The sequence below is a fragment of the Ornithodoros turicata genome, chromosome 2, assembly GCF_037126465.1.
Source record: "Ornithodoros turicata isolate Travis chromosome 2, ASM3712646v1, whole genome shotgun sequence".
In the NCBI taxonomy this organism is placed as follows: domain Eukaryota; kingdom Metazoa; phylum Arthropoda; class Arachnida; order Ixodida; family Argasidae; genus Ornithodoros; species Ornithodoros turicata.
In genome coordinates, this window is record NC_088202.1 from 148,963,553 (window position 1) to 148,987,648 (window position 24,096).

Sequence of the window (24,096 nt, forward strand, 5' to 3'; positions counted from 1 at the left end):
CTGTGGGTACTACTGTGGGTACTACTGTGGGTACTACTGTGGGTACTACTGTGGGTACTACTGTGGGTACTACTGTGGGTACTACTGTGGGTACTACTGTGGGTACTACTGTGGGTACTACTGTGGGTACTACTGTGGGTACTACTGTGGGTACTACTGTGAGTACTAAGTGCCTGTGGCGACTAAGTCAGGCATCCTTCTACAGCAGGGCCAGGGAACTGAGAGTGCCTCAGTCTTGCTCCAAAGTCGCAGATACGTAGCAGCCTACAACTGACCGGGAGCGGGGAGCTGGTCACAAAGAAGAAACATAAAACGCTGCTTAGCAACGCAGAAAACAACCTGCGGCGTAAACCACCAACATACTTGGTATATGGCATATGGGTACCCTCCAAGCGAATGGACTCGGGGGGGGGCCCCACGGGCTTCTTTGTGTGTGATGAGCCATATTCTATTTTTAAACTCATTAAGCTCATTTTTTGTGAAACACCCTGTATCGTCTTTGAACAAGCTGGTGAGTGGAACCACTGGACAGATGTGACAATGTTGAGGGTTGGGTTTTCAGCCAGACCTCGTTGCATTCTGCTCTCTGTGGTTGATCACAACGTGGCACCTCTACCTGATGGGTTTTTGCCGGCACTCAAGGAAGGAGGCATTTACCATGCCCGGCCTGCAAACATCATTTATTACAAACAAGGTTCTATCGCATGACCATTATCGTTAAAGAACTTACAAATATTAACCAGTAACGTCTGAATAACGGCATGGCATTGTACCTGTCGTATCCACTGATCATCCTATCAAACTACGCCATCGGTGCTTCCCTGATCGACGTCCATACTATATATCCCTCTGTATCGTATGAGATCTGACACTTTTTTTTAGTTAAGTGCCCGTCAAATTCCGAAGGTGTAGAATCCGGGTGAAATCTGTGCTAAGCTAAAAAGCTAACAAGTGCCCGTATGTTGCCTGCTGCAGGGAAGTTGTGCGTGCTACTTGCTTCACGTAGAATTTTATGTGTTCCAATGTGTGACCATGGACGACCATGTGTGTTCACTTTCAGCTTGTAGCCACGGTGTTCACTCCAGAGTGAGCATGACCTTTGTTTGCAACTGCGCATGTGTTTGGCGACTAACAGGCAAGATGCATTTGGAACACTTCTGGGGTGCACTTTGTCAGTGGCACTTTAGTCACATCTCATCACTTAATGTATTTCAAGTGCTTCAGTTTGAACAGCATGAAGGGAGTAGTTCAACTTCAAGCACTTCAGTAGTTACGCAGGAAGTAGCATATATAATTAAGTTACAGTAAAGTACAATAACTGAAAGCCACAAAAAAACGTCACATTCTTTTTTTTCTTTTTGTTTTTCAGCCACTTTTAGATGTCGTCCAAGAAAAGTGGTAATCTAGTTATTGGCTCGGAGTGTCTTTTATGAGTGTGCTATGTCAACCTCAACTCAATGTTGGAGTTTGCGCCCCCTTTTTCTGCAACAGTTATGTCACGTGTCCTTTGTAGTGGTGGAGGTGCTTTTTGGCGAAGTAGTACTACACATTAAGTTGACCAGCTCCCGTGGCATAGTGGTTACGATGATTGCTTTCCATGCCGAGACTGGGGGGTGACACGGGTTTGAATCCTGTCACCGGCTGTGCCGTCTGAGGTTTTCCCTGGGTTTTCCGAAGACTTTCCAGTTCCCCCTGAAGTCGGCCCAGGACGCATACTACCCCCCAGCTCCTTCCTGCTGTCCATGTCTGTATGCCGCTCATAGCCACAGTTGCTTTGAGGCGCTAACACTGAATAAAGAAACAACAACATTAAGTTGAATTTTGCATTTTTTTTTATGTACATACTAATGCGATACTTTTCCTTGACGTACGTATTCCTTTTGAATGCAGTATCTATGGAAGACAGTATGCTCGGCTCCAAGACAGAACTGACACAAGACAGAGTCCTGGAGATTATTGAGTCTGCTTATCCCAACCCAGTTTCACTGGATGAGATCGCCTCGTAAGACTCTTTTCACGCAACTATCACAAGTAGCATTGATTTTTTTTCTGCTGTAATGTTTAGACTAAAAAATAATAATGTAACGCATAATGTTAATGCAGAAATTACAGAAATGGTAACGCCCGCAAGGGCCCTTGAAGTATTTTCATCAATACATAAATATACTATGCAGGATGTTTATTTTTATCCCTTACAGATTTTTATAAAACAGCTATGAGATGAGCATAAATGTAATTTTTGCAGTTGAGTGATACAGCGGGCGGACATCCTCTCAATGAAATTATGCAACTACAAAGTGTCTAACTAACTAAAATTCATTAATGAACTCTTCAATTAGGATATTTCGGGCAAAAGAGAGATGGCAGAATGAGAGACTATGCTCGTTGAAAGCCATTCCACGTTTTAAAAATCCCGAAACATGCACGTACATTAAAATATATATCCCCAAAGTTTGATATGCAAATCAGCCGAGACTGGAAAAGTGCGCCTGAGGGAGCACATCACCCTCACCGACGGAGGCTTATCTGGGCCAGAAAGCGGTTTATCTGGCCAACTGAGCGGCACCTACTCCAATCATTTCCATCATATCATCTAATAATGTGGCTCTCTGACGTGAAATGAGCACTGTGCTTTCTTCGGTCCTCGTCGCCAGCGGATTCCGTTTCAGCTCATTTGCATATCAAACTTCCGGTATGGACATTTTAACGCATGTGCTTGTTGCAGGATTTTTAAAATGTTTAATGGCTTTCAACGCGGATAGTCTCTCATTCTGCTATCGTGCTTTTGCCCGAAATCTCCCGATTAAAGTGTTAATTAATGAATTTAATGTTGATTAATTAAATGTTAATTAATGAATAGCCCAGTCGGTAACGTGTTGGCTTGCTGAGCTCAAGATCGCGGGTTCGATCCCGGCCAAGGATGGCAGCAATGGGGGGGAGGTAAACATTGCTTCCAGCACCATGTGTCGGAGATTTCCGGTGCACGTCAAAAGCACAACCTACTAGATTCTAACGACCATGTCACAATCAGCAACCCTTATGAGGAACCCGTCTGCACGATCCGCTAGGGGCGCTAATCATCGGCATGCCACGATTGGACGATGGAAATTTGAGTTGTGAAATTTGAGTTAAAAGAACACCAGGTGGTCGAAATTATCCGCAGTCCTGCCCTGCGGCACGTGCAACATGTTGCCAAACTAGGCAGACAAACCTTACGTTCAACATCACGGCACAAATTATTACCATTAATGAATTTTGGTTAATTAGTCATCTCGTAGTTGCATACTTTCTGGGAGAGGATGTCTGCCTGGCCGTGGAACTCAACTGCAAAAACGACATTTATGCTGTCCTATTAGCTTTCTTTTATAAAAAATCTGTAAAGGATAAAAATAAACACCCCATATGACTTGCTACAGGTGCCTCTGGGCTTGCTTGTTGCTACCCATATCGAGAAACGAATTGCTCGGCTTGTGACATACGTACAGAGGGAACCGACTGGAGCAGTTGGTACAGTGATTAGGGGTAGGAAAGAAAAGGACTAAGCTGGAAACGGTCACTGCTCAGCAGGATATATATATTGCGATGGGTTTCGGGTCACAAAAGCAGAGCTGAGGCATGTGCTCAGCCATGTTCTCAGAACAGGGAATCCCATTTCCCTTTTCTGCCCCTTTTATACGAAACTGTTCTTAGTGCCATTCAGAGTTCGCATATATTAAGATTTTTTCTCAATATTCCCAATTTACGCGAGGATCTAGCTGCGGGTATTTTCGCATTTTTTGTAAAATGCCAAAAACTGGAAACCCTACCGACGTGGTACGCATCTAGCGTGTTATAGTCCATATTGTACTACATTGGTGCACAAAATGGAAATCTGGAGTGCTGACAAGAACTTGCAATACACGTATGTTGTGCTACCAGAGATTATGTTGGTGTGTATTGTACACGTTACGTCATAATAATAGTAATTTGTGGCTTTACATCGTGGGACAACTATGATCATGAGCAGTGCACAGTGTTTAGTCCGTGGAGTAATTTTGTACTTTAACTTTACTGGATTTTGTACTTTAATGGAGTACTTTAACGTGCGCTGAAATCTCGACACACCGTATTTAATGTCCCTCGTGAAAGAGGGCGTGTCAAAAAGATGGCCTGTACCCTGTCTGTACCAAGTTGCTGATGTCCTTGGCTGGGTTTGAACCCGCAAACCTTGGAATGAGTAGGCAACCTACTAAGCCACCGAGGCCGGTATGTTATATGCTATGTACAATCGGGCAATTTGGAGTCAAATTCAGTCAGCAATGCATTTGATGTCACTGGTAGCTCAAATTAGGCAGAGTCAAGCTAAAGCGGTTAACGACAGTATTGCGGTGCAGTTCCATTAATTTTAAATTTTAAATTCAAATATCTGGATAATTCAGGCTGGCACTCCCGTTCCGTCAATGTCGTGTATTTCACGAAGAGAAATGGCCCGTAATTGGGACATACGAATGTGTGCGGTGGTTTAACGAAACGAGATTGCACACCTGCGCCCAACTCTTGACTGTGCATCGGCTTAGAAGCACCTGGCCGCACTGCTTCTGTGGCAGGGATACATCTATTTTCCGGTTATCACTTATAAAAGTGAGACTTGTCCCAGAGGAAAGAAAAACAAACAATGAATTGCCATGACAGGGTGCACAAACACACTCAACTGCTCTGCCACTTACTCATGGTCGGCGAAGCAAGTAAGCCGGATCAGGACCTTCCCGTTCACAACACAGCCAACAAAGGGTCGTGGATTACGGACGATTTTTTCTCAAATTGGTCGGCGATATTCACGATGTTCACTTGTGTCAGTCTACTTCATTGTCTTGATCCCAAGCGGAAGCTCGTTTTTAACGATACTCAGATATAACTAACAGATTTCGCGTTCCCATCAATATCGTTATAAACGGGCTCGACTGTAGTGTATGCTCATTCATAGCAGCATGCTTTAGTTCAAACTCTGCTTTATTCGAACAAATCTTTGTCCCCTTTCGAGTCGGAATTAATGGGATTGCGCCGTAATAATTTGGCAGGGGATATAAAGGATCAGAGGGAAATTGTAAAACATGGTAACCAGGCTCGAATAGTAGATGGCACAAAGTGGTGAACTCATGTATTACTCGAGCTTGTTTTTCGCTGCTTCTATGTGGCACTCATTCGTCCGATTATTAACTTTGTTTTACCCGATGGATCTTGCAGGAACACACAATCTGCAGAGGAAGCGGTTCACTTCCACTTGAGGGAGCTCTTGGCCAAGAACGTTGTCAAAGAAATGGGCAACGGCAGCTTCACACGCGTTGTGCAGAACGATACTGGTAATTGCATTTTAGAAATTTGGTGCCATCAATCATAGTTTTTTTCTTCTTACAGAAGTGACATTGGTGAAGCAAATGCCAACTGTGCATGGATCCCAGCAACCCACAATTGCAATCATCACGGCACAATACTGTGAGAAGGTGGCAGTCGACGCCATGATAGAGAACAAGAACACCTTTGTACGCTACAAGACTGAAGGTACGTCTAACGTATTTAAGAGCCACAAAATTGGGCCGGGGTAAGATCCTCCACCAGAATTCACCACAACGGACATAGCGCACATTGCTATCGGCACCGTATTTCTCCACTTGGACACCAGATTTGCTATGAGTGGCAGGAACAACGTGACGACCGCGGTGAAACGGTGTAAAACCACTTAATGCACCTGAAGCCCGAGCTATGTGATGTGGAATAAATGCTTCGAATACCTGCACCGATGAAACTGCTGTCTTTGATGCGTGTCTTTCATTAGGGGAATCCAACGTGTACACCCTGGGCAACATTGGAGCTCATCGTGTTGTCTCCACCAAACTACCGGCTGTGGGAAATTCGAGAGGAGCTGTCATTGCATCAGGGAACACCACCACAAGGTTGCTAGGTACGTTTAACTGCACTTGAAAGTAGCTTCAAAGAGTCTCAGTTGTTGAGGTTTACAGAACACTTGCGTTACCAGCTATTGTAACACCTTTAGGTCTCTTCACCACTCGCATATTTCAAACATGGAAGTTTCCAGTGGTGGACATTTCAAAATGTTCACCACTTTCAATTGACAGCCATCAGAGAGCTCCCAAAGTACAACATGTACAACAAAATGCACAACGTGTTGCACAGTTTGTCCTCACCATTTGTCACATGCCACAGCATGGCTACCATCGCTTAAACTGTATTCAGTGTAATCAAATTTGCGCGCATAATAATGTACAGTAAATGACAACAGTTGGTTGCTAATTCGATATTTGTTTCACCCCGCCACATTGCGAGATCAGTCTGTCGCTGTATTCTGAACGAGTGCTTGTCCTCCATTTTTCCTCCGATTAACTATATCTGTGAGAGAGGGAACATGACAAGCTGCTTGGTTCATGATGTCACCAGCTCTACACAACAACCTGTCAACAGGAGAAGATATCTGAGCATTTTCCTCGTGACCTGCGTTTTAGGGAGGTGCTGCGATGACCTTTTCAGCCAGAATTGGCCAGTTTTCTGTTGCACCACATTGTGCATTTTGTTGTTGTTATGTTTTGCTTTTAACTGCGATTTATGTGTTGCTGCTGTTGCAAATGGAATATCTTGTTAATGCCCACGTGGGTTCAAACCCAAAAATGATGTGGTGGTCTTACACCGTACAGCCTCGACGAACCAGCCAGCCTCATTCCATTTCCAAGCTTAATTCGCCTTGTGCCGTGATGGCCATTGTTGCTAATGCAACGGACATATCATGATCATCACCAGTACCGCATAATTGAGTGAACATCTCGCACATCACGTCTTGCCTATCATCCGCCACAAGCGCTATTCATTCGGGAAATAAACATCGTCGTTAACCAGTGAAGTCTCTTCTCGACTTGGTATCAGCAGCCATAACTATCCAATACCACGGTGTCTGATATCACAACAGAAGAGCGCTCCCCTGTTCATGTCATAAGTGTGGTGGTTTCCGGGGAATTTCCTGAGAATTTTTTAAATGATGAGTAGAGATTCAAGAGAGGGAATTTGCATTTGCAGGAACATTCCAGAAGGTGGAGTATGTGTTCCTAGTTGGTGTAGGCGGTGGCGTACCCCATTACACGGACCACAGGCGGCACGTGCGCCTGGGGGACATTGTTGCATCCTGCCCGTCAGACTCTTACCCCTATGCCTACCTTTTTGCGGAGCACTTCCTCCCGGAGCATCCTGGAACCACCGTTGATCCGTCAATCAAGACCTGGTGCCCTCCTCTGCTCAAACTCCAGGAAGTGGCTCAACAACTTTGGGAGCAGGGAGCGCAAGACCATTCTTTAAGACCATGGGACGACTATATCAAAGACGGCATCGAGGTAAGTTTAGAGCCCACCTGGTCGTTCTCTAACATGGACACCCCAAAAAGGTACCGTATATACTCACATATTGGACGCACTCGCACCCTGACTTCAGTAGCACGGCAGGATCGTTTCGCGCAGCCACTCCTATCGCGCCATTAATGAGAAAGAAAAGAGTGCCTGGTGCCAGAGTGATGAACGACGAATGCGATGGACATGGAGAAGTAAACGATGAAAGATGAAAGTCACTGAAAAGGTTAGCCAGCTGTAGGGCTCGAACCCACATCTTCTGGATTACCGGTCCAGGGCTCTACCAATTGAGCTAAGCTAACACGCCTCTCCAGCGACTTTCGGGGTGCGTCATCTGAAGGGACGACAAACCAGCCACTCACTCTAACTCACCCTCCTTTCACTCTTACATTTTTGCTCACTCATACACACATTCATACGACGGAAATCGACGCAAGCGGCACCTGTTGAACAAGAGATAAACTGATGTTCTGAGGCTGGAACAACATAGAAGGGACAGATACAAACAAAGCCTCAAATTGCCTAAGAAATCAACGATGAAAGATGAAAGTCACTGAAAAGGTTAGCCAGCTGTAGGGATCGGTAATCCAGAAGATGTGGGTTCGATCCCTACAGCTGGCTAACCTTTTCAGTGACTTTCATCTTTCATCGTTGATTTCTTAGGCAATTTGAGGCTTTGTTTGTATCTGTCCCTTCTATGTTGTTCCAGCCTCAGAACATCAGTTTATCTCATGGAGAAGTATTTCGTCCACACATGATGGAACGGAAGACGATCTGGTATGGGAGAATTGCGACGTTCGATTCCGGATACCTTATGTACCTTAAAGGAGTACAGAGGGACGCCCAAAAAATTTTCAGATTAAGACATCCGATGAAAGTGTGTGCGTCATTTTGCCGAATCGTGCAAAAGGTTATGATGTGTGCAATTGGTTTCCCAGAAAAAAAACTCGCATAAACGTGGCTCCACGCCTTCACCCTTAACTCGCCACTCCGGGTGTAACGAGGAGGAGAAGGTACGATGCCACATCACCGATGACGTTACAGGAGGAACTCGTTCTGGTTCGCTGGTCAGTGGGGGTCAGCGCCCTGTCCATTTGCTGCCGTAAACTAGTTTCGCCAGTTCCCTGGAGAATTGGGGATAGGAGGAGTGGCTGAGTCATCTGTAGCGTCAGCGCGAGGTTCCAGGGAGATCACAGGCTGGTAACACTCTCCACCTCCGTTGCACACAGTCGCTTTTTGCGGCATAGTTTAAATTCAATTTCTGCGAAAATTATGACTCTGTGGGGTGAATTAATTCTTACGGTTCATCTTACTCGTCTGCTTAGCAGTTTTTTACTAGTACAAAGAAAACAGCGCGTTAAAAGTGTCTTCTGCGCTACTCTAAGTGTTGGGTTCCGATCTTCCCCCGTGTATTGAATGCACTCCCTCAATGGCACGATGTTTTTGGGTAAAAAATGTGCATCTCATGCGCAAGTAAATACAGTACTTGTCTGAAATCGACAGCCTTCTGTCTGTCCTGTCTGAAGTCTCCGGGTGTTGCAAGATTGATTCTTCCGACTAGTGGACTCATACGGCATACACTTTTCAAAACGGACATTACGAAAAGTAATATATGAGTACCATCTTACACATACACACTCAGAAAAAATTTAGGAAGATCCATTAGTGAATCCTTTGGAAATGCGTTAGCATAACTGTTTGGTTCGTTCTTGTGCTTCTTCCTTTCTCTTTTGCTTTTTTTGGGGGGGTTCCTTCTTTTTTTTCCTCCTTTTGCGTTTCAGGGTTCGTGTTAGCGTTTAACTCAAGGAGTTACCGTAAGGCATTTCAAAAGGGCTATGCTGACGCATTTCCGAGGGATCCAGGAATGGATCTTCCTAACGTTTTTTGAAGGCTTGCGTCGTTTGGTAGACGTAGTCCACACACATTCCTCTGTCAGTGGACAAAGGTTCAATACCTTTGGGGACGGCAGAACTGACAAAGCACAGAGAGCGCATATCTAAGGCGAAACTGGAAATCTTTCACATCATCTTTATTGAAGTCTCCCACCATGACGACCCACTCCTGAGTAAGCATAATGCAGTCCATCATGTGGTTTACAGTGGTTGCCTGTGTGTAATCCCTGGCGTAACAATGTTGAGTTTCTTTCTCGTGTCCGCGGATGGACACCGCCGTTTTTCCCTCGACATGAGCCTTCGAATGCAACGACAACTTTATTGTAAGGTGATGAATGGGGAATGTCATCACCAGGAAGGTGAGAGGAGCAAACATGCAGACGTCCGAATGCTATAGCATTATCCTAATAGCTTAGGCAGAAACGTTTTTGAAGGCGGGTTTCTCAATGCAGCAGAAAAATATAATTACTTTCACGCAGAACAAAAACGGTCAATCGAGGTAAATGACACCAATACCAAGGGATTCGTGGAAGAGTCGTTCATGATTTATGAGTGACAGAAATTGTCCGTCTCCTTTTGAAGAAGGCCTGGGATTGGTCAATCAGCTCACACATGATTGGACATATTGTTTGTGGAGACCAATGAGAGCGCATTATCTTGAGATCGAGAAATTGCAGTTTCTTTCACTCGTAAATTACAAACTAATTACTTTCATTGCTTTTTTGTTGCTGTTGATGAAGGTGTCTTTCATTCCGCGAGGTGAAATTTTAGCACTTTAGTGCCCCTTTAACGGAATTATAATATAGGAGTGATGCTGACCATTCACCTGTTGTGTGAAAATATTTTTATTGATGATTGACAGTGGTACAACGTGGTTCTTAGACACTAGCATCAGATAACCGAAAGCATGCTCGTAATATGTTATGATCAAAGTGCCATCTTGCATCACCTCCTTTTTTTATGTCTTTTCCTTTCACTGCAATGACCAAAATACATAAAAACATTGATTAATTGGTTATCTACTCTTTCATACACACAGGCAAAACTTAGTATTAGTTTCTGCATAAAACCTGCACCACTTCCTAGCAAATGTTGTGAGAGAGCAATGACTGGTAGGATACTTCTATCTACTGGATATTGTCTACATGCAGAGAAAACTTGAAATGGGCTATCTGGGTTCTAGTTATAGCCATAGATCCTCAGCACATGTCGGCGTTTCTTGGATCGTCAGGGCTTGACACAACACTCAGATTTTGGCAAATGTTACGCACCATTCGCCTGCTACAAGTAGTCACGCTTTTCATCACCTCATGCAGTTTAAGAAATTTCTAGATCACCATTACCAAAATCTTTGTTTCAAAAATTGCCATCCACTGGTGTGCCGTCTCCGCAAAGTCAATCTTTTAATTTTCACGCCTTAAACTCTGGGGGGAAAATCAAGATTTGTGCAGTGCTGAAATTTCAATGTAATGAACTGTAATTACACAAAATCACACTTCACATTAAAAAAAAAATCATGGAGAGGTGGAATCACTTGGCATCAAAAAGACGTTGCGATGAATGTTTCACATTCAGTTGCGTTGCAGTGTGACTGCCTTGCACTGCTTCGGCTGTGACATCTTCATAATGATGAAGCACTCGCAGAAGGCTTCCAAGGATGGACAGTGAAATGTAACCGCACATGACCACTTTAGCATACATCGGCTGAGGATTGCTTCCTGGCAAGAAGGAAAAAATGTCCTTGGGGGCAGCTGTGTGCTTCACTAACACGCTACTGACTGTTTGTTTCTGTCATTATTAGTCTTATTTTGCCTGACTAGATTTCAGGATAGTAGTAACCTAATTCCCTCCCAAACATCTTTCTAGAAAAGTAGTGGCAAACATGTGGCAAGTATTGGAGTACCTCGGACTTACAGATATTTCGAGATATCCGAGGTTCTGAGGTTCTACTGTATGTCGTAACGGTTGGTCACGACGAAATAATTTAAAACCTGTCACTGACCTTTACCACTTTGTGCTCATTCCAAAGGCTTTGTCGGACCAAGAATCAGACTTCAACAGGCCACCTCCGGAGACGGACCGCCTCTACATGTCCATCGGAGGGAAAGACGTCATCGAGGTGGCGCACCCGAGCGAGCCAACCGGAGAGTCCAACATCAGGGTCCCAGGAAGTCCGGTAGTTCACTTTGGTGCCGTTGGATCGGGATATGGGCTGCTGGGAAGGGAGGATGGAGCTCGACACGCTTTCGCGGAAGAGCATGGCATTGTGGCGCTGGACACTGGTTTCAACACTGTTGCGGATTCCATCTGCGGCAGCCGGAAAGACCACTACATGTTTGTGCGCGGCATTGCAGACTACAAAGATGGAAGCAAGAAGAAGGATTGGCAGCCATACTCTGCACTTGCCGCCGCGGCCTTCGTCAAGTCTGTCATCTGCGCGCTTGAACCTGAAGACGACAACTGAAGTGTGGAATGTAAAAAACAATGAGGCAAGTGTTTCTTGCTCTTTGTCTCGCTAGAATTTATGTGCTACAATGTGAAGAGCAGCTGCGGTAGCGATCATGATGGCAGGAGGGTGTCACCCTGAAAAGTTGTTAGAACACTGTAAAAAAAAATTCTGATACTAGTACCAAGATTGTTACGAGGCAAGTGGGTGAATTGTAATGTCTGACTTTGGTAATCCCAAAGATTCTTGCTCACATTATATTTTATATGAGCCCCTTCTACAGAACATCCCAAGATCCTGCTAAGATCTCTGCCTGTTGTGAAAGCTGGGGGTCTGCCCTCGTAAGACAGCTTTGAGATTTATAAAATAGTTTCCCCCGTCAGAAAACGGTGCTTCCTTGGTGCTGAAAAAAAAAGATGATGTTGAGGTTCTACCAGTAACGATACATTGAGGAAAATATTTTTAGTGATTTTTTTTTATAGAGTTCCCCCACCACCACTTTCTTCTCAAAAGTGCCAGATATCAAAGCACCGAGTGGATTGTCGATCAGGAACCACTGGGTTTTTGAAAAGTTGAAAAGTTCTGAACTGTTGAATTGACAAATCAAAACAAGTCCAGGAAGTAGTTGATGAGCAGCCCAAGAGCTCGTGCTTACATACGCTTTAAAAATGTTTGCGATGGCCACAAAGATAAAGCTGCATTTTAGACTTTTTTTCATGCACAGGAATGCAACTGGTACGATGTGTGCCCAGCACACAACCAGACAGCAAGAAAAGTATGTGCTTTATGAACACATCTGCAACATGATTATTCTGCATGTTACACTCAGGGGTGGAAGTGCTGCTCCAACTTGCAACGCATTGGTGACAAAACCGTGCCTTCGGTCGTCAAACCGTCATGATTTTAGCAAACGTACCACAGTTCTTGCGAGTTTTAGACTCCAACTGGTAACCAGATGTTGGAAACTACAGTTCAATACAATACAATCTCAGTCAAGCCACTTTAGTTGCTCCGTCAATATCCCTTCCTCCTTCTTGATGTACTTCTTCTTGATTGTCTTTTTTTTTGATAGCATAGAATAGTGAGCAAAAGTAAGCGAAAATGTTGAAACAGTCTCCATCTTAAGAACTTTCAACTAACGCACACATAACCACATCAAAAGTGGAAACCGTATTCAGGCTTTTGCAGATTCCATTACACGCTGCTACATTCCTTTTTTGATGATGCTTCCGGGTTAAATTTCCAAAATGGAAGGAAAAAGCTTTTGTTCATTGCTTCCAGCAGGTAACATTTCAAGACTGAAGCTGCAGATAAGCCCATTTGGCCAAATGTGTTTCTTAGCAGAGAGAGACAAGAGCAGGAGAGACAAGTTTCTCTGAGAGACAAGGCGAGAAGCAAGGGGCTGCCAACATGTCTCGTCTTTGCTGAAGATGCACTTCCAAACGAGCGCCTAAAAGAAGGTCTGCTGTGAGCAACTTACCAGACATAAAAAAGGGGTAAGATGGAAGAAAAATTGGCAGCCAAGACATTTGGGTGAGCGTAGCTCGTCCAAGGTGCGTAACGGATTTGCTGCTGGATTTTAAACTTCATTTGGTAGGCTCGAGACCTTGTACTTAGAGCAGGGTATGAGCCATTTCAGGTTTGCCTCTAGTTTGTCTGGATAGAAAAATGTTTCCGCTACAAAATCTCTCCGTGTGAGATCCAAAACACCGAGCCTTCTCCAAAACCAGATTTTTTTTGTGTTCCAATTGCAGCTCCAAAAGTTGAGGCCTCACTTCCACCCCTGCACACCAGGGGGTTGCGACACCTCGTCTCTAGTTATTCCGGATAAACGTAAAATTTGCGTCAATGTGAGCCTGAATTCCAAGTTTTACAGCAAAGGGGGTAACAGACATAGCGTAGAAAACACGGCACCGCAAATACCAAAACTCAAGCGTCTCCGCTAGAAAGGAAGCCCAAGAGGGGCACCAGTGGAAATGGCTGGAGCTCTAGATGTCAGAGCTTGATGAGTATGTCTGTTAAAGGGTTTATATCTCGCCAAGTAGATATGACACGTTGAAAAAGAATTCTTTTTTTTTTCCTCAATACACACAGTGTAATGAAGCACACCTATCAGAGTGTCACAACCCATACATGATGCTGTGCACCAGACACCATGCACAGCGGTATTCCGTGCAGCGCTTTTCCTGTCAAAATGGCTTTTGTATGTGCCTAGTTTTGCCAAAAATGACGTATATTTCTTCATCACCACTTTCTCCTTTCTTTCTTTTTCTTTTTCTTTTTTTCAAACACATACAGAGGACAAGACAGGCAGCACCTGGCAAACAAAATGAAAATTATTCACCATGAGGACGACTTGCATTATAAATTGCACCTTGTGCATGTGATGCCAGTTTTTGAAGCCAAAGGATGTTGTTGTCTGTTTTTGTTCATATTGTGACGTGAGAATCCCCCTTGCTGGTCAGCTATAAGCCACCAACACGGGGGAAATGTCCTAGAGGAGAGGTTGTAGTATTCTTGTTCTTACAATGTACAGAGAAGCTTCGCAAGAGGCACTTTTTTTATGGTCACATAAGTGTACCCACTGGACGTTTTCCAGTAGAGCTGGGTGCACGACGGACAACTTTTGCGATAACGAACAAGTTTTGGTGGCAAATTTTGTGTCCCATGCGAGTAATCTTCAATTTATGTGACACTTTCTTTTTAGATGCGTATGCATTACTCTGTCATTATCTGTAATAGCTCGCCCAACCGATGAAAAATTTTGCCCTTGTTGGCACAGTTGTTTGCCAGTATTTTGTATTTATTGTAACCAAACAGCATTATATTGAAGATACCTTGCGCATCACAAATTGTGCTGGCAGGTTGCAAAATACGCCTTTGTTTACTGCCTGCAGAAATGTGGCGCTATACAATACGATACATGGTGTAGATGTGTTGTAGGACCACGCCCAGTACTGCATTTAAGTTGTAGGAAACTTTTTGACAGACTTTAAACTTGGTACAGGCATTTGTCTCCCAACATGCCAGTTAAGAGACTGATTTTGAAATCGGGGATTTTGCGTAGTTGTTATGTGTTTGGGAGTATGTGGCGAAAGTGTTGCCAAGCGAGGGTGTCGTGTTGTTGATGCTTCTTTTAAAGACGTCAAGTTTCCCTAGCATGCTAGGCAAACTTGACTTGAACAAACTTGACCAAGATATTACTCATCTACATGTACAGGTAATATTGGATTATGTCCGGAAGTAGCAGGCAAGCTAGTATGTGGATGCGTAACAGCTCCCAGAAAAAAAAAATCAGTCGTTGAGTGTTCAACTCCTAGGTCGCACTTGGCAAACACCTTTCTTGGTCAACAACCAGATGGTATGACATTTTTCTCAGACTGGTGCACTCCAGATTCTCACCTGAAGATTTAAACTTACTGTATGTTTTGTGAATGTATGCGAGGGATAATTATGAAGATAGCTCAGATGGTGCTGAACAGTCAACTTGCATTTATGTAGGTTTAAATGATCAAAGAATTGAATGTAGAACAGTGTTCAGGATGAAACATTGTTGCAGAAAATGGCTCAGTTTATAATGAATTTACACTGTGTGGGGTCTTGTCATATACTTGATTTGCACCCTTTGGAGCAAGTAGAGCACAGCTCAGCTGTTTGTCTTTGCAGTCAAAGCTTAGTATCGCACGCCTCTAATGTTATGCCAGCCTACCCGTACATCAGATTCAGGTTGCCAGATTTAATGAGTCGCTTTTGATGTCTCCAGAACGAACGATTGGCTTCGTCATGCAACTATGGTTGTCAACTGCGAAGCGATGAGCAAAATGTGCATTTTATGTCAAAACACCCTCATGAGTAGAGGTGTGTGGGTACACCCGCGGTTACCCGCAGATACCCGTGCAGCTTTGCGGGTAGATATTCAATATAAATGTGGGTAAAATGTGGGTGCACCCGCAGTGTGACAGCGGATCGTGCGGGAAAACCTGAGTTGCCCGCAGCCCCTAAACTAAACTTTTGCTACCCTGATTACTCATTAATTTTTGCATTTCCTCCAGGGTTCATGGAGAAAAACACCCCCAAGAAGTTATCTTTTTTTACATAACCCACGGTGAAGAGAACGGTGCACCTGTAGCTCTCACTTAAATAGCTGACAAATTCGACACTGAACAAAACGCAAAACAGCACGCGTTTGTGGAAATGTGTGTCGTTCCTTTCAACTCATCTCTGTTGGGGCATCTCACGGCATCACGATTAGATTGTACTAACTGAGCAATGTAGAAGACTGGGCTTATTGGTACAGCATGAAATAACGCCACTACTGAGACAGGGAGCGAACATCTGTTCCTGTCTCACTTCTTGTACATGTGTTATCATGTCAGTCTCCAAAAACAGAACCTGACAGTGTAGGAGGGATCAGAATTGACAGTCGTTCCCTTTTCTGATTTGTTTGTTTCATCCGATTTTGTTAATTGTGAGTAGAAAACGGTGTCCACCAGCATCAGGGGTTGCGGATACAAATTTACTTCTCTGCACACTTCTACATGCACACCTCTACTCATGAGCTCTCTTTCTAATTGCAGTTTCAGACATGTTGGGATGGTTTTAGATACTGTTTATGCATACAGACAGCCATAAGAACAAAAAGCCTTAAATATTAATGTCTCTGAGCATTCATATTTCACTTTTTATGAGGAGCAGTTGTTTCCTCTTCAACAACTTCTTTATTTGCTCGCAAAAAAACGTTATCGTTTTTTGCAATTTGTGAGCAACAGCTAGCGTAAGTGTGTATTATCGTACAATTTATTTAAACTGCGTCAATTGCCACTGTGTGGATGTTTGTACAAAATGCTCAAACATGGAGAATTCTCCAAGTTTACTAGTCCCTATTTAGGTCTAATGATCGTACAAATTGTGCGTGACTAATTTTATGGTGGCTTACATACTTGATTTTATGCAAATGTGACAAACTGTGTCCTACATAAGGCATGTGATTTGCTTCTACCAAAGGATGTGTAATTTTAAAATGCATGTTTTATTCCGCTTCAATGACTGTTTCAAGAAAATCAATGTGAAAGTACTTGTCCTTAGTGTTTCTGTGGATACAGCTTTAGTTTGATGCTAGTTTCACTTCATGTAAATCCACTCCCAATTACTATCATGCTAAGCATTTTCAGTTTATGTACATTAGCTGACCCGTGCTGATCATCACAAGAAACTACTGTGTCGTACTATGATATGTTATGTACATAGTGCCACATATATACTACACACGTCGTGCTGCTATGCTGCATTGTACTCTGCACATACCATGCACTTAATGCTAGTAATACTATGTAGTACTATGCATATTATGTATTGTAGTGTTCTCGTCAGAGAATGACAGGACACAGTGTATTATCCTCCGTCCCAGAACAGAACGTTCTCCTTAAAACATTTATTCCTCCTCCTTTTCCCTTACCCCTATTTCCTTCTCTGCATGTATACACTAGCACATAGTGATGAAATACATATTACTTCATACGTGCCACATATTAGCGGCATAGTGCATAGTACAATATGCATGCCACACGCATAATGGTAATACTAGTATTATGTCGTACTACCACATATTATGTATGTAGTGAAACTACACACTGCATACATTATACATCCCAATATCACACATATACAGGGTGGCCAAAATTTTTATCAATCCAGGTTGAGTTTTTCCTTATTAGTGATATATGTCCTACTCATTAATATAATCATTAATACTAGTTATATAATTTCAGCACTAGTATTAATGAGTTTACAAAATTAATCAAATTAATGAATAAAAATGTTTCAGTGGTATAAATTAAAAAGTTGTAGATCAAAGCCCTTCCAATCTGTAAAAACCACAGAAGAAAAAGGTGGCCCTGTCTAAAATGCAACTCTGTGGGTTGCTCAGAGATTTTGCATTTTTTCCACGTCCTAATTGACCATGTGAGCTCGCTGCAGTATCTGTTTTTGCAGATCTTTGGACTACAATTTTCTAATTTGAACCACCGGCACATTTTTATTAATGACTAAGATTAACTTTGAAACTAGCTGTTCAAAATTATATTAGATGTGAGTAGGCAAAAGCTGTACAGCTTTAGTAAAACGCAACTTCTTGTTATGCACCGTGCATAGTGCTACCATGTCATCTCCGTTCATAGCTTTACATTTATAGCACATACATAGTATGACTACTACTGTTATGTAGTACAATGCAGTAGTTTCATGTGGTGCCCACTGTTGGCTACCCCAGTGGCAGTCATGAGTAAGTTATAGCTATAACTTTTTGAAATGAAACCAGATAAAGCTACAGTTACTTTACGGTTACTTTTTAAGAAACGAAAAATCACTTAATTCTTCTAACACTTGTATTGTCCAGTCTTCGAGAGCGTGCAAACATCCTTCCCTGTCCCAGAACTCCTTAAACTCCGAGAGATGTCATAATTACAACTACTTTTAACAAAAGTTGTTACAGTTGTAGTCACGGTTCCAAGTTACTACCCAAGACTGGCCACTGGTATATTTCTGATAATTGAATATTGCAGTTCACGCAAGCAGAGTGATTTGGCTTTCTGTAAATTTGGAGCTTTAATCGCTAACAGCGTGGCGTTAAACGACGATATGCGGAGAATATTTAGATATGGTACTAAAGTGGAGACCTGTCTCAGTGTTCATGATGATTGATTGATTCTATTTTTGTATCGTATGCCTGCAAAGTAATTTGTTGATGTTGATACAAAATATTTTTGTGATCTCCAGTGGAAGATTCAGATAAAGTGTTGAACTCAGCAACACTTTTTTCATCTTGGAGTTTTCTTTTCCTTTTATTTATTTTTTCTCTAGAGTTCTCGTAAGTTCGGTCTGGTTGGGACTCGTGATGCGAAAAAATTCAACCGGTAGAATTATTTGAAAAAAATTTGAAGATGTTCAGCTTTAAAGAAAGAGCCGTGTGTTCAGACAGGTACTTAATATTTTTCTGGCTATTAGGAATTGTTGCATTTAGCTTGACTTATTCCTATTTCACTGTTTGAACATTTCAAATTGAAACTTGAACCACTGTTATTCACTTTCATGTTCGAAACAGTTGCTCTATAATTTGCGAGCTTCTGTTTCACTTAGGAGATAATGTTGATAACCAAAGTAAAAATTGTCACGTAGTATTATTCGTACTGGCATGTGCATAGTAGCCATGCAGATTTTTTGCTCTTATCTATGATGTGGCCATATCTTTCTCGTTGTACATGACTCTGATGCAAATAAATATCCTAATATATTATTCAGTAAAATAACAATCATTTTGTCTCGTCTTACGATGTTTAGCCATCTCTACAGTGGATGACTACATCCCCAGTAACACATCACAGTCCTGCGAATATCCACCAGATGTCCATAGACTGAAATCTGGACCAGAGACGGCTCTGATCGGGACATCCAAGGGTACTGCCAAAAGTCCAAACTTTATAAACTACATCCAATCTGCAGTGCTATCCAGTTTCGATTTACCTCGCCAGGACATCCGCTTTGCACATATCGCGCGCACCCTGAACGACCTTTTTGTCCATCTAGAATGTACACAGGGTGTTCATTTTTATCTTTTAGATTTTGTAATAAAAAAAAAAGCTACAAAAGCTACTCAGATGCCGTTTTTGAAACTGGTTTATGCGGACATCCTGTGGGAAAGCATATGGGCGACAAGAAAGCTAAAGTTCATTAAAGCACAGGGCTCGTACTCACGGTCCATCTCACGCCTGACACTAATAAAAGAAATCTTGACCACACCACAAGGGAAAAAAATCACCTTTTTAATTATTTGTTTGTAGGAAAATATAAGACAGCAGAACCAGAGGCAATCATTATTTGAATTCACAAGCACATACTTTGAGATATAAATCGTCAAATCGTGATGCGCCGAAACCGGAACTATACTCTTATGGAGTGCAGAAACTGGGTCGGAAAAGTTAGTCTCTCACGCTTGTCCATCCGGAAGCCTACCGAAAGGCCGAAAATGATGACGCCGAACTATCAAAAGGCCGAAAAATCGAAACGCCGAACTGTCAAAGCCCGAAGTGGAAAGGCCAAAGAGACAGAAGTCCTAGGGTGAACACCCCCGTGAATGATCACTGAATGTGATTGTTCTTTTCATAAGATTATGAAAACATTTTGTGGCTCTTGTATTAGAAATCAAATAATAGGAATGCATAGCATTTTGTGCTCGGAAATAGACTGGCAAGAAAGAGAGAAAAACAACAACAACAATAATCTACAACATGTTTACTACAAAAAGAAAGTGCCTGGTGGGTGAATGCCAGTGAATTAGTACTTGCATCACCCACTGAATGAACTGTAGAGGAGATGGTGTTTCTCTATATTTGGTGACCCGAACGTGATTTAAACAAGCAACCGTCTGAATCACTTGCTCTAAAGAATAAACTTAACTCCACTTAATGATCATCGTAAATTTACCCCCTTGTATCATGGTGCAAAATGCATATTATCAACGATTAATGCTTTAGCCTTTCACTGGGATTTCAACAAAGGAGACAGCGAAATTCGGAAAAGGAGAAAGTAAAGCCCTTTGAAATGGGCGAAACCTCTTATATCATGGCGCAAGAGGCATATTATCGACTGACCGTTTGCCCTTCCACTGAGATTGTAACAAAGGGAACCGCGAAATTCGGAAGAGGAGGCAGCAGAGCCCTTTGAAATGGTCGAAACCAGTTGTATCATGGTGCCCGAGGCATATATTATGGACGATTGATGCTCTGCCCATCTACTGGGATTTCAACAAAGGCAACCGCGAAATTCGGAAGAGGAGGCAGCAGAGCCCTTTCAAATGAGCGAAACCCGTTGTATCATGGTGCCAGAGGCATATTATCGACAACCGATGCTTTGCACTTCTATTGGGATGTCAACAAAGGCAAACGCGAAATTCGGAAGAGGAGGCAGCAGAGCCCTTTCAAATGAGCGAAACCCGTTGTATCATGGTGCCAGAGGCATATTATCGACAACCGATGCTTTGCACTTCTATTGGGATGTCAACAAAGGCAAACGCGAAATTCGGAAGAGGAGGCAGCAGAGCCCTTTCAAATGAGCGAAACCCGTTGTATCATGGTGCCAGAGGCATATTATCGACAACCGATGCTTTGCCCTTCTATTGGGATGTCAACAAAGGCAAACGCGAAATTCGGAAGAGGAGGCAGCAGAGCCCTTTCAAATGAGCGAAACCCGTTGTATCATGGTGCCAGAGGCATATTATCGACAACCGATGCTTTGCCCTTCTATTGGGATGTCAACAAAGGCAAACGCGAAATTCGGAAGAGGAGGCAGCAGAGCCCTTTCAAATGAGCGAAACCCGTTGTATCATGGTGCCAGAGGCATATTATCGACAACCGATGCTTTGCCCTTCTATTGGGATGTCAACAAATGCAAACGCGAAATTCGGAAGAGGAGGCAGCAGAGCCGTTTCAAATGAGCGAAACCCGTTGTATCATGGTGCCAGAGGCATATTATCGACAACCGATGCTTTGCCCTTCTATTGGGATGTCAACAAAGGCAACCGCGAAATTCGGAAGAGGAGGCAGCAGAGCCCTTTGAAATGAGCGAAACCCGTTGTATCATGGTGCCAGAGGCATATTATCGACAACCGATGCTTTGCCCTTCTATTGGGATGTCAACAAAGGCAAACGCGAAATTCGGAAGAGGAGGCAGCAGAGCCCTTTCAAATGAGCGAAACCCGTTGTATCATGGTGCCAGAGGCATATTATCGACAACCGATGCTTTGCACTTCTATTGGGATGTCAACAAAGGCAAACGCGAAATTCGGAAGAGGAGGCAGCAGAGCCCTTTCAAATGAGCGAAACCCGTTGTATCATGGTGCCAGAGGCATATTATCGACAACCGATGCTTTGCACTTCTATTGGGATGTCAACAAAGGCAAACGCGAAATTCGGAAGAGGAGGCAGCAGAGCCCTTTCAAATGAGCGAAACCCGTTGTATCATGGTGCCAGAGGCATATTATCGACAACCGATGCTTTGCACTTCTATTGGGATGTCAACAAAGGCAAACGCGAAATTCGGAAGAGGAGGCAGCAGAGCCCTTTCAAATGAGCGAAACCCGTTGTATCATGGTGCCAGAGGCATATTATCGACAACCGATGCTTTGCCCTTCTATTGGGATGTCAACAAAGGCAAACGCGAAATTCGGAAGAGGAGGCAGCAGAGCCCTTTCAAATGAGCGAAACCCGTTGTATCATGGTGCCAGAGGCATATTATCGACAACCGATGCTTTGCCCTTCTATTGGGATGTCAACAAAGGCAAACGCGAAATTCGGAAGAGGAGGCAGCAGAGCCCTTTCAAATGAGCGAAACCCGTTGTATCATGGTGCCAGAGGCATATTATCGACAACCGATGCTTTGCCCTTCTATTGGGATGTCAACAAAGGCAAACGCGAAATTCGGAAGAGGAGGCAGCAGAGCCCTTTCAAATGAGCGAAACCCGTTGTATCATGGTGCCAGAGGCATATTATCGACAACCGATGCTTTGCCCTTCTATTGGGATGTCAACAAATGCAAACGCGAAATTCGGAAGAGGAGGCAGCAGAGCCGTTTCAAATGAGCGAAACCCGTTGTATCATGGTGCCAGAGGCATATTATCGACAACCGATGCTTTGCCCTTCTATTGGGATGTCAACAAAGGCAACCGCGAAATTCGGAAGAGGAGGCAGCAGAGCCCTTTGAAATGAGCGAAACCCGTTGTATCATGGTGCCAGAGGCATATTATCGACAACCGATGCTTTGCCCTTCTATTGGGATGTCAACAAAGGCAAACGCGAAATTCGGAAGAGGAGGCAGCAGAGCCCTTTCAAATGAGCGAAACCCGTTGTATCATGGTGCCAGAGGCATATTATCGACAACCGATGCTTTGCCCTTCTATTGGGATGTCAACAAAGGCAAACGCGAAATTCGGAAGAGGAGGCAGCAGAGCCCTTTCAAATGAGCGAAACCCGTTGTATCATGGTGCCAGAGGCATATTATCGACAACCGATGCTTTGCCCTTCTATTGGGATGTCAACAAATGCAAACGCGAAATTCGGAAGAGGAGGCAGCAGAGCCCTTTCAAATGAGCGAAACCCGTTGTATCATGGTGCCAGAGGCATATTATCGACAACCGATGCTTTGCCCTTCTATTGGGATGTCAACAAAGGCAACCGCGAAATTCGGAAGAGGAGGCAGCAGAGCCCTTTCAAATGAGCGAAACCCGTTGTATCATGGTGCCAGAGGCATATTATCGACAACCGATGCTTTGCCCTTCTATTGGGATGTCAACAAAGGCAAACGCGAAATTCGGAAGAGGAGGCAGCAGAGCCCTTTCAAATGAGCGAAACCCGTTGTATCATGGTGCCAGAGGCATATTATCGACAACCGATGCTTTGCCCTTCTATTGGGATGTTAACAAAGGCAAACGCGAAATTCGGAAGAGGAGGCAGCAGAGCCCTTTGAAATGAGCGAAACCCGTTGTATCATGGTGCCAGAGGCATATTATCGACAACAGATGCTTTGCCCTTCTATTGGGATGTCAACAAAGGCAAACGCGAAATTCGGAAGAGGAGGCAGCAGAGCCCTTTGAAATGAGCGAAACCCGTTGTATCATGGTGCCAGAGGCATATTATCGACAACAGATGCTTTGCCCTTCTATTGGGATGTCAACAAAGGCAAACGCGAAATTCGGAAGAGGAGGCAGCAGAGCCCTTTGAAATGAGCGAAACCCGTTGTATCATGGTGCCAGAGGCATATTATCGACAACAGATGCTTTGCCCTTCTATTGGGATGTCAACAAAGGCAAACGCGAAATTCGGAAGAGGAGGCAGCAGAGCCCTTTGAAATGAGCGAAACCCGTTGTATCATGGTGCCAGAGGCATATTATCGACAACAGATGCTTTGCCCTTCTATTGGGATGTCAACAAAGGCAAACGCGAAATTCGGAAGAGGAGGCAGCAGAGCCCTTTGAAATGAGCGAAACCCGTTGTATCATGGTGCCAGAGGCATATTATCGACAACAGATGCTTTGCCCTTCTATTGGGATGTCAACAAAGGCAAACGCGAAATTCGGAAGAGGAGGCAGCAGAGCCCTTTGAAATGAGCGAAACCCGTTGTATCATGGTGCCAGAGGCATATTATCGACAACCGATGCTTTGCCCTTCTATTGGGATGTCAACAAAGGCAAACGCGAAATTCGGAAGAGGAGGCAGCAGAGCCCTTTCAAATGAGCGAAACCCGTTGTATCATGGTGCCAGAGGCATATTATCGACAACCGATGCTTTGCCCTTCTATTGGGATGTCAACAAATGCAAACGCGAAC

The 24,096-nt window shown here is 43.6% G+C and overlaps 1 protein-coding gene and 1 long non-coding RNA gene across 5 annotated transcripts in view; one reads left to right on the plus strand and one right to left on the minus strand.

Moving 5' to 3' along the window:
• Window positions 1-19,012, plus strand: part of LOC135386377 (uncharacterized) — a 30,307-nt gene extending 11,295 nt beyond the window's left edge. For 2 of the 4 annotated variants that reach the window (XM_064616257.1, XM_064616254.1), the window contains exons 6-13: window positions 563-694; window positions 1,891-2,002; window positions 5,224-5,339; window positions 5,395-5,538; window positions 5,813-5,938; window positions 7,063-7,373; window positions 11,307-11,766; window positions 14,022-19,012. In XM_064616257.1, the coding sequence (XP_064472327.1) occupies window positions 563-694; window positions 1,891-2,002; window positions 5,224-5,339; window positions 5,395-5,538; window positions 5,813-5,938; window positions 7,063-7,373; window positions 11,307-11,741 (1,376 nt within the window). In that variant the 3' untranslated portion in view covers window positions 11,742-11,766; window positions 14,022-19,012. Of the gene's footprint in view, window positions 1-562; window positions 695-1,890; window positions 2,003-5,223; window positions 5,340-5,394; window positions 5,539-5,812; window positions 5,939-7,062; window positions 7,374-11,306 lie in introns of all 4 variants that reach the window. The other 2 variants (XM_064616256.1, XM_064616258.1) reach the window with 2 other exon arrangements.
• On the minus strand, window positions 10,105-20,643 carry LOC135386378 (uncharacterized). The gene is made up of 2 exons (XR_010420674.1): window positions 11,280-20,643; window positions 10,105-10,995 (listed from the first exon to the last, which is right to left on the minus strand). It is a non-coding gene; the product is annotated as an uncharacterized LOC135386378 (long non-coding RNA).
• Window positions 20,644-24,096: the final 3,453 nt, after the last annotated feature.